This window comes from Octopus bimaculoides, chromosome 3, assembly GCF_001194135.2.
Source record: "Octopus bimaculoides isolate UCB-OBI-ISO-001 chromosome 3, ASM119413v2, whole genome shotgun sequence".
In the NCBI taxonomy this organism is placed as follows: Eukaryota; Metazoa; Mollusca; class Cephalopoda; order Octopoda; family Octopodidae; genus Octopus; species Octopus bimaculoides.
In genome coordinates, this window is record NC_068983.1 from 104,445,427 (window position 1) to 104,457,061 (window position 11,635).

Here is an 11,635-nt window from a genome sequence, read left to right on the forward strand (position 1 = left end):
ATAAGATGTACCATCCTGAGTGTGACCGTTGCCAATACCGCCTGACTGGCCTTGTAGGGTTTTCGAGCGAGATCGTTGCCAGTGCCCCTGGACTGGCTCTTGTGTGGGTGGCACATAAAAGACACCATTTTGAGCGTGGCCGTTTTCGTGCGGGTGACACGTAAAAGCACCCACTACACTCTCTGAGTGGTTGGCGTTAGAAAGGGCATCCAGCTGTAGAAACTCTGCCAAATTAGATTGGAGCCTGGTGTAGCCATCTGGTTTCACCAGTCCTCAGTCAAATCGTCCAACCCATGCTAGCATGGAAAGCGGACGTTAAACGATGATGATGATGATGATGATTGATTTCTTTTGTGTTGGTGCAGAACTAATTCTTTTCGTGAAGGATGAGCATAGCTAGTTTAATATAGTTATTATATTATTGATACTTATTTGCTTTAAGAGGGATCAGCCTGGACAATAACTGAGCCAAAAATAGTGGAGGTCTCAAACTGTATATTATAGAGCATCAAATAAGAGATTTTTGTTTCTCTATCATCTTTACCTCTTTCCATGTTGATACTGATATTTATTCAACTATGTGGAAAAACAGAAATAAAAGATAATTATATAAAAAAATATAATTACCCTTTGATATTTAAACTGGGCATATCTGGCCCAAATATTCAAGTTGTTTTATGTTCATATTGGCTAGATCTGGCCTCTCACACCTTCCCTACAGTGTCATTTAAGATAAATAATCACATCAAAATCTCAAAGCTTCAAGCTAATGCATGATTACTCCAAAACAATTTGAATAAACAAGCATTACTTTTGACAGAATAATGTGACTTCTAAAGGGTTAAATGTCAAAATCATCTTAACCCTTTCATTATTATATTTCTGTTGAAATACACTGCCTGTTTTTCAATTGATTTTGGGAAAATGAAGAATTTAGTAAAATAACAATCATTATTGAGCTAGTGTTTAAGGTGGTGACTTGGCAGAACCATTAGCATGCTGGACAGAATGCAGCTAAGCATTTTGTCTGTTTTTAGGTTCTGAATTCAAATTCCACTGAGGTTGACTTTACCTTTCATTCTTTCAGGGTTGATGAAATAAGTACCAGTTGAACATGGGAGTCAATGTAATCGGCTAACTCCCACCTTCACATCCAAATTTCATATGAATATAAATTATTAACATTTTTAATAAATTGATTTACATCCATTAAATCTCCCCATTTTCTTAATTATATATATGTGTGTGTGTGTGTGTATGTTTGTATGTCTATATATATATACTTGTATATATATAGACATACGAACATACACACACATGACCGAGACCTTTGGCATTGTGTCATGCTTGAGAAGAAGACCCTTCAAGCGAAGTAAAATTGCAGTCGTGGCAGATACTGGTGTCATGCAAATTGGCACCTGTGCAGGTGGCATATATATGCACCCCAGTGTCATGCAAATGGCGGCATGTAAAAGCGCCCATTACACTCTCAGAATGGTTGGCGTTAGGAAGGGCATCCAGCCATAGAAAACTGTGCCAAATCAGACAAGTCTGGTGCAGCCTTCCAGCGTACCAGCCCAGCCAAACCATCCAACCTATGCCAGCATGAACAACAGACGTTAAATGATGATGATGATGATGTGCCTATAATAAAAGGGATTATTAAGATAAGGTTTGCAACTTATGTTAACATGATATATTGATGGAAGGTTTTAATTTAGATCACCTTAAAACAGTATTTGTATCATAAAACAAGGGGCTGTCTCATGCAGGTTGATATCAAAATGGTTTAAAGTATTCTCTGTATCACACAGTAATTTCCATTTCTTCTCAAACCTATTTCTATTCTTTCATAGGCTTTCTGTCATTGCAAAGAATTGCCTCGGCATTACAACTATTCAAATCCTATCGAAGCATTTCAAGTCAGTGATAAAGTACGAGGTAGGTATCAATGCCATATCTTGTTAGGTTTTAACCTATCTCTTCCATATCTCAGTGACTTTTTATTAATATTCTTCTTTATATCACCACTTTATATCACTCTTTTAAGCTGCATGTTTGCACATTTAATGTCTAAACTTGTTTCCTCCTTTGAGTATGAAAGTACGAAGAAGTGTTGCAAAAGCGTAAATGTGTGATAAGCAGATGAATGTTAGAAATTAAAGAAATATCTGTATTGCAAAGCAAATATAAGGAGATAAGCTGGAGTCTTTCTTTTTAACCTAATATTCAAACCTAAAGAATACCAAAATTAACTCATGTATCCACCATGCTAGCATGGAAGGCAAATGTTAAATGATGATGATGATATATATAGTTCAAATTTATAGAAAACAAAAGATGAAGACAAGTGTAGGAACAACAAGGAGGTGTATTAGTTTAACGCTCAGGAAAAATGGAAAAGTCTTTTACGTTTCAAGCCCATGCTCTTTAACAGAAAGGATTAAGAGGGAAAAAAATGGAGAGAGAAAAAAAGTGCATAGTCCAACATGGCGAGATGACTGGAAAAAAGAGGTTGAATGAAAGGGAGATAATGATAATAATGCTAACGGTAATGGTGACTCCAACAAACTAAGGTGCACAAGCATGTGTGTGTATGTGTGAATGGGGGCAAGTGAGTCTAACGTGTGTGTGTGAATGGGGGCGAGTGAGTCTAATGTATGCGTGCGTGTATGTGTATGTGTAGCAGTTTGATGTGTGCTTGTTCAGGTGGTGTGTGTACATATGTATGTGTGTGTGCGTGTCTGTGATGAAATAGTGTGCATGTTTATAGTGTATGTTTGTTGGTGAAAGTTATCTTTGTCTATTCATGTTGAGTGTGTGTGTGTGTGTGTATTGACTGTGTTCAAGTATTATGTGCTTGTGTGGGTGTGGGAGTGTGCATGATGGTTTGTGGTGTATATGCTGAGTTAAACAGTGTGTGTGTGTGACTGTTCATATAGTGGTATGTGTGGTGATACTATTGAAGATTGCATGTGGGTGTGTGGATAATGGTGTGTGGTGTGATGCAGACATACCAGGGTGGTTAAGAAATTCACTTCTCAGCTATGTGGCTTCAGGTTCAATCCTACCATGTGGCGCTTTGGGCAATTGCCTCCTATTATATCTTGGAGCAAAGGCCTTCTTGACAAAGCCTTGTGAATAGATTCAGTAAATAGAAACTGAAGGAAGCCTGAAGTTAGCTAGTTCAGAGAAGCAGTGGCCATTTCAGAAATAATAAAAAGTGCAGTAAGCAACATCACATCCATGTGCTAGTGGTTGGTGTATATTGACATGTGAATTTTTGAAAATTAGTCAGATACTCTTCTTCTGGATACAGCCTAAAATGTTGTGAATGTAGCAGCAACAGCAGCATTGTCCCAAATTGTGAGCAGTATTGCAGTTTGTTAGATTACATGGTTTATGATATCATTAACCTGTTAGAGTGTGTTTTTGTTTAAATCCAGGCCAGTCCTGATCAAATAGATTGATGAAGTTGTTCCAGCTGTAACTGTCTTCATTTTTTTTTTGTTTTTGACATAGTATACCTAGGACTACTTTATCCTATGTACTCTTATTTTTTTAAGGATGGTTTTTAATTGATTTGAGTGAGATTTAACTAATATTTGTAGCAAGTCAAGTGATTATGTAGAGGCTGTATGGATGTTATGGTGTTTATTTCAGGTGTAGTTGTTAATGTCAACCGTGAAAATAAGAAAATCTTGATATCTATGCTTGATAAGTACCTTTCAACTGAGAATTACCCTTTTCCTAAGCTGGTAAGTTGCTCTCTTTACTCTTGCTCATTCTCTAATGCATCATTGCTGTGTTAAGTATGTTAACTTGAAGGAAATAGATCCAATTTTATTGTGGAAATGCATGGGCCCACATCTGGAAATTAAAATTCTACTTACACTGTGTAACACAATTTTTGTTCTTGAGTAGCAATTGTTTTTTCCTATTTCCTTACCCTTAGAAACTATGACAAATAGCTAATATTTTCGTCAAAATTTGTATTTTTTCAATACATTTATTCAAATGCCGAAGAATTCCTCTCAACATATGGCTGTAATGCTCCCCCACTACTCCTACTCATGATCAGTGATGCACATATTGTGGTCCACTAAGAGGCATGCTCAAGTGGTTATGGTCAAGCAACTAACAAGCAAATCTGTGGTATTGACCAAAGTATTTGCTATTATATTTCTGCTTCAGCAGCTCAGTACTGAATCTGTCTGAAATGAAATGTAATGGAAAATAGGTCAGTTTCAAAACATTGATGTCCAGGTTACAAAAGCAATGTTTGATGAGAATAGTAGTCATTTCCTTTGATTTCTAGCTTGAAGCCAATAGGAAATAACACTTACTGACCAAAGACAAAAGAAAAGTATAAATTCTGTTACACAATGTTATTATATGTAAGTGTAAGATATTGTTTTTGGAATTGAAAATTTTCTCTCTAATTTCTTGATTTCTCTTTGATATAAATTTGTCCAATTTTTTTTTTCAGGGCCTTATTACGACAGAAGATTTACCAGTTCACTACAGGTTTCATTTTATTTTGTTTTGTGGGTTTTTTAAAGTCATTTTACTGCAGACAGCAAATACTTCCACTCAAAATTCCATAACTGTGGAAAGCTGTTTTATATACCAATCTATCTTTTGTTAAGGAATGTCATGTTTGAAAGTACTTTCTGTTGAGATATATCAAGTTTATTGTGATAACACGACTTCCAGAAGACACCAATTCTATTTCTTGGCAGATATTTAACATCGTTACTGAAATAACTATGAAATTTAATTTCAGTGAAAGGATTAAAATAACCAAACAAAACGATATACTTTTGTTGTGATATTAAGAGTATGTTTTCTATCCTGTCAATATTTTAGAATTGCCATCAACATTACAAAGTCAAAATTTCAGGTAACTTCTAATCCAGGTGGTTAATGAGAGGTGGAGTTTATAGTGTAGTTGCTTTACTAATGAATTGTTATGCCAGGTGTAGTTAAAAATGTTTTTGACATGAAGAAACAATCATTTGACTTGCTAGGAACAGCAGCCAAATATGTGTAATCTCTATCATTCCATTATCCACCATAGAATATCAGTAGTACTCTATTAGATTTAATATTACCCTGTAAAACATTTTTACATCATCGTGGTTCCTACATTATGATTATTGTATTTCAGACGGAAGATGTATTATTGTGGTTTGTCTTATGATGAATTGATTCATACTGTGATTGGCTTTAACAATTCTGGCTGTATTCCTTACCTGCTGCAGTTGTTGAAACATCCTGAAGATACAGGTTCTCTAACAAGGAGCTTGAACAAGTAAGTGTAAATTTCCATTATTTCCTTCTCGTTAGCTCTTCAAATTGACTTATAAAATTAACTATGTTGAGGTAATGTATCTATTAAATACAGAACTGTTAAAATTCTGTATTTAATAAATACAATAATTTGGAGATAATGCTTGTTTTCATTTCTGATTTGCTAACTTCATGTTTTTTCATATTAGGAATTTCTTAGTTTGAATTGATAGAGTTTATACACTTGAAAATATGTATAACAAATGTATCGTTGTTGTGATTTGAATTACTTCAGATGTGTATGTACGCATACACATATTTATGTGTACAAGCAAAGACAAACAATGACTCACTGTGTATTGTTTGTATCTATAAGTAAGCACTGGTATATTAATGAAAGGTCACATAGATATAAAATATGCATGTGATCTTTTACGAAGGGCATCTAAATTGTATATATATATTTTACATGTAGAAGAAACTTAAGTAATGAACTAGTGGATCATTACTTGTTTACTTATACACTTGAATGACTAACAGGATTACTTGTTAGCCATTATGAAGGTTGATAAGACTGTATGATCAAAACACAGGGATTTGTAATGATTATATGTATGCATATCTAGTCGTGATGTAAAACATGAATGTATTGATAAAGATAATTTTTCTGTTATAATTGATGATATAGATGAAAAACAAGGGTATCAGTAGTACTCTATTACTATTATGATTAGTCTGTAGAACATTAGTACACTATAGTGGTTTCTACCTTATGGCCATTGTGTGCATATATACGCATACATACACACACCACATAGATTTACACAGCTATATATATATATATATATATATATATATATATATATATATATATGTGTGTGTGCATGTTTGTGTATATTTTCCTATTAATATTTCTAACTCCACTCAAGGCAGAGAACTGGTAGAATCGGTAGCAGGCTGGGCAAAAATACTTAGTGGCATTTTATCCATCTTTACATTCTCAGTTCAAATTCTGCCGAGATCAACTTTGCCTTTCAGTCTTTTGGAGTTGATAAAATAAGTACCAGTTGAGCACTGGGTTGATGTAATCAGTTTACCCCCACTCCAAAACTTCTTAACTCCATTAGCTTATATATGTGGTAGAAATCTATAAAATGTCATTTTTCTAATCAGAACATTTTTTTCCTTAACATTCATTTCCTTGTTTATTTTTTTTCATTATTGCTCTCACATTCTTATGAGTTTATGTATGTTGAATTTATTATTAAAGATTGTTCAATGAATACTTTTTTTCTTTTGAAGGTCCTAAGGTGTGGTTTAAGTGACTGTAAAATTCTCTCATTCTCTGCTTCAATATAGCAATGTTTTTTGCCTTGTACATGACATTTAGCTCTCTTCACCATGGCTTATTTAACTAAAACAGACTTGTTCCACACCTATTTTATAGTTGAATAGTTAATTGTAGAACATGCATCAAGCAATGCAAAACAATTCCTCTCTCTCTCAAAAAAAAAGAAAAAAAAAAAAATTGAAACAACAATTAAAATCACTATTTAATCATGAAATCATAAAAATAATAATAAAAAAAGGTGTATTTGACATATTTTTACCTGATCCTATTTCTTTTCTCTTAGGTTTTCACTTCCTGAAAGTGAATTTGCAGAAGGACTTAGCAATGCTCAGTCGAGACGAATGGCTAACAAGAGGTGAGTTTTGATAGTTTTTCTTTTATTTATATAAAGTGTGTTTGAGAATCTTGTTTAGTGTTGCAGTATGTAAATTATAGTTATTGTGGAGTAAAGCTCTGTTTTCAGTCACCATCACCATATTTCCACATTTGATGCTATTCTGAAATATTTTAAGAATGGTTGTCCATGTAAAGTTATATGTGTAATTGTTATAGTAACTATCTATGGAAAGGTAATGAAGGTGCATGGCTTAGTGCTTGGGGCATTTGGTTCATGATCATAAGGTCACGAGTTCAATTCTTGGTGGTGCATTGTGTCCTGGAGCAAGACACTTTATTTCACATTATTCCAATCTACTCAGCTGGCAAAAATGAGTAGTACTTGTAGTTCAAAGGACCAGCCTTGTCATATTCTATGTTATGTTGAATCTCCCTGGAAACTATGTTAAGGGTACATGTACCTGTGGAGTGCTTGGCCACTTACATGTTAATTTCACAAGCAGGCTGTTCCATTGATTGGATCAATTGGAGCCTTCGTTGTTGGAACTGATGGAGTTCCATCAGGTATCTTTGGGAAGTTATGTGTGTAGTTGTTACAGATTGTGAAACATTTTCAAAGATAGGATGAGTTAAGTGAATTAGAGAACTTAATACATTGTCATTATTGTTGTTGCCACCATTATTGTTGTTGTCGTCATTTAAACCCAACAGGGAAAGTATTTTAAAGTGGTTTCTGAAAAATAAATGTATTTGTGTGTCTAATGGGGTGAATGTCCAGGGTGTGAATCCTATAGAATATATTGATTCATTGGAGGTAGTCGGTAAGTTCTGTCGAAAAAGTTACCCAACAACTTCATGGAGTTGACTCAATAAAAGCATAGCTTCTGGGTTGGAGGAGAGGCTTTGAAGACTATTTTGCAAGTGACAAATATATTCTCTTTCTCTCTTTTCTGCTCCATATAAGAAAACTTGTTTATAAGCTGGCTTGTATCAGATATAATATATTACTTGCTCTTGCTTGATGGGACTGGGGTCATTCCAGGTTAGCGGTACCAGAGACATCATCATGCATAGAGCGGATCAGGTCCACCAGTACTCTCCATTGCTGGTGGTCCCATACCAGCCTCTCTGCATCCTCCAAGGTGACATTAAGCCTCTGGAGATCCACCCCAATCATGTCCAGCCATCTGGTGTGGGGCCTGCCACGAAGCCTCTTCCAACCCACAGCTGGTACATGAAAGTAAAGCCCTGGTAGGATGATCTAGCAGAAGGTGGAGCATACAAACAATGAAGGTAGAATATATCCAGAAGGCAAGTGAAATAATATGAGTATGAAATATTGAATGTGCAGGATGAACTTATAGAGTGAAATAAAAGGGAGGAGAGTATAAGCACAAAAAAAAAAAAAATCCATTTCACATTGCTTCAATCTCAACCTGTTATTATTCAGTCAGGCATGCGTGTGAGAAGCTGTTTTGTGTTATGTCCAGTGAACAAATACAAATTCATGACTTTTCAACCAAGATGTTAACATGGTGATTACAAATGGACATATAAAGAAGAAAGAATAAAAGAGTAATCTGGAAGAATCCTAAGTCAAACACCTATGTTTTCATTGAGAATTACTGTGTAGTATAAAAGTATGATTAAAAATTGAGCTAACAGAAACATGGAAAATTTGATTTAATGCAAACATAAAAATATTTGTTATTAAAATGACCAAATCTGTAAATGGAAACAAAATGTGAGTGTAGATGAAAACAAATGAAAAACAATCTTGAAATCAGGCATTAGAATTAGTCCTTTATGGTTTTTAACATTTAAAATGCCACTATATCTTAATATAATTAGCGACTCTATTAGTTTTAAGACAACTAATTTGGTTTTATATATAGTTTTGATAATTTTTTCATAGATGATTTTTTTTCTTGGTTTTTCGATAGTTGGACCGTGTCAATGGGTAATCTCCCTTAGTTTTGACTCTTCTCGCTTATCAGACCAAGTAGAGATAAAGTCCTGCAAATTTGTTTGTTGGTGATTATAACTGCTACAGTATATAAGTGTTTAAAATTTGTTATTTCTCCATTCTAAAAGCAGAAATTTTCAGAGATAGCAATGGTAATTTCACAACATGAGCATATAGTGAGACTGTTAAATAAAATCAAATAATCGTGAGGATAACTTATAGCTTCCTAACTTTGTAATATGTAGAATTTAGCATAATTTATTTGTCTTGGTGTGCTGACTATACCAAAGGAAGGATGAAAAGATGCTTTATATGACTACAAATTTTAATATCTTTATGTATAGGAAAAAGAAATATTAAATGTCTATATTCTGAACCAGTGGCAGCTTGTATATAGGCACTGCAGAACTGCAGCACCCACTATTTCCACTCGATATTATCGATAACATTCAATATAATGAGTCTTTTTTTTCTTTAATTCATTCTTTACACTTGTACATTATATAATCCTTATGCTTGATGTCAGTAGCCATCCCTTAATTTATGAAAAAAATACAAAAATCCTTGTGTAGAACTGTGTGCTTCACAGTTCCAGCGATGTGGTGTTTGGCTGTTATGCATATGCTCATGTATCCGAGATAGGAAGCTTCATGCTAAGCAGAGAGAGCACTGGTGTGCTGGTGAAAGGTAGTGTTTCTTTTTGTCTCCACATGTGTTGTGCTTAGAATGTGATAAAGTGTAGAATTAGATTATTATCCTGCTTCCAACTTCAGTGTTGCTGTCAGGATTTAAAAAATAGGGCACCCCCTCCCCTATTTTGTGATTTAGGGGGATTTTTGAAAAACAAGGGGGAATTTGCAGCGGTGTTCAGTGAACAAATTAAACACACTATCCAGCAGTGGCTAAAATGTGAACCGATCAAGTATATGTATAAATTTTCTTTTTATATGTTTGTTTCCTTTTACACAATATTAAAACAAATGGTTAAAAATTTTCTGAAGCAGCACCCCTACTAATTTTATCTATGAGCCACCACTGTTCTGAATACTATCTTCCTTCCTCTTTTAAATTTCAAACTTCCAAACTTGCCTCAGATTATTCTAGAAGAGACTGTCTCCCTACCTATGATAGCTCACCATCAGGGATACACCACATATTTAATTAATCTTTAATTTCATCAAAGTTTTATTATGAAAATGTTTTTTATTCAATAAACCTGAAATTGAATATTATGAGAATAATGTTAAGAGTTGTTTTGTATTCTGTCATTATAGTGTGGCTGAAGGAATTGCATTATTCAAAAGAAACCAAGAATTAGAAGCAATGCAGATGTTTAATAAAGCTCTTCAGATAGATCCTAACAACGTAGAAGCTCTTGTTGCTCGAGGTGCTTTGTAAGTATAGGAAATAATCAGGACTTGTTAAATATTTTATTTTTTCGTTAGTTTTAGTATTTTTGATTTACAAATTTATATAAAAAAAAAGGAAAGAAATGACACTTTCTCAAAAAATTGCTCAGCTATAAAATACAATGTCTAACTTGGATTCTGACATTGCAAACAAGTTACTTGATCTCAGTAAGCAAACATGCAGTCTTTATATTTACACACAGAGGCATGGCTGTGTTGTTGAGAAGTTTGCTTCACTGCCACATGGTTTTGTTTTCAGTCCCTCTTGGCATGGCACCTTGGGCAGGTGTTTTCTACTACAGCCTTGGGCTGACCAAAGCCTTATGAGTGGATTTGGTAGATGGAAACTGAATGTATACATGTGTGTCTGTGTGTTTTTGTCACCAGTTGCTTTTAAGGCAGTGTGGTGGGAAATTTTTTTGTCAGTTTCTCCTGTCACCAAATAATCAGGGTACTTCATGTGTTTGAAGCCTTGTGGAGAAAAAGTGATACCTTATTTGGAAACAGATGAGAGTTAGCATCAGGAAGGGTATCCAGCTATAAAACAATGTCTCAACATATTTGTGCAACCCATTCATGCATGGCAAAACAATCATATAACACAAACTCACTACTGTCTATAAGTTTATTTCTTTTTTGTCTCTATATTTTCTTGCTAAGATAAGTGGAGATTTTTTCCCCTATTATCTAAATACTGTTAACCACCTACCAGCTGTGAAGTAGGAGTAGGTCTGGGTTTTTCTCATTTAGGAGAACCAGAGGAAGTGAAGTGATTGTTAAGAAAAGCTGTAAAAATTATCAATTCACCCTTGTGTGGAGAGGGGAGAGAAAAAAATTCATCCTAATCAAAACTGACTGAATTTAATTTGCCTCTAAAATTTTCCTACAGTAGTTTTATTAGTTTGAAAATTGTATTTTTGTATTTAAATGGAGTATAATGTATTCATTAATATCTGTTATTTTATATATATATATATATATATATATTTGAAGAAAAGCAACAAAAATTCATTAGGTTATAGCAGTACGTACGTTTCATACAAACTTCATTTATTTATGTAGTGAGAACACCACATAAGATGTGCAATGAAAATGTACTCCTCAGCTGCATAATGGACTAGACTGTTGATTAACAGCCCAGTCAAGATGGTATTTTCTTCATCTCCTACTCTTGTTTTTGCACACATTTTTCTAAAATGAACTTCCATTATGCAGCTGAGGAGTACATTTTCATTGCACATTTTATGTGGTGTTCTCACTACATAAATAAATGAAGTTTGT

At 34.2% G+C, this 11,635-nt stretch overlaps 1 protein-coding gene across 3 annotated transcripts in view; it reads left to right on the forward strand.

Moving 5' to 3' along the window:
* Nucleotides 1-11,635, forward strand: part of LOC106882663 (tetratricopeptide repeat protein 14) — an 83,370-nt gene that overhangs the window by 62,516 nt on the left and 9,219 nt on the right. For all 3 annotated transcript variants that reach the window (XM_014933421.2, XM_014933419.2, XM_014933422.2), the window contains exons 6-11: nucleotides 1,857-1,941; nucleotides 3,664-3,758; nucleotides 4,490-4,527; nucleotides 5,171-5,314; nucleotides 6,927-6,998; nucleotides 10,220-10,339. In XM_014933421.2, the coding sequence (XP_014788907.1) occupies nucleotides 1,857-1,941; nucleotides 3,664-3,758; nucleotides 4,490-4,527; nucleotides 5,171-5,314; nucleotides 6,927-6,998; nucleotides 10,220-10,339 (554 nt within the window). The remainder of the gene's footprint in view (nucleotides 1-1,856; nucleotides 1,942-3,663; nucleotides 3,759-4,489; nucleotides 4,528-5,170; nucleotides 5,315-6,926; nucleotides 6,999-10,219; nucleotides 10,340-11,635) is intronic.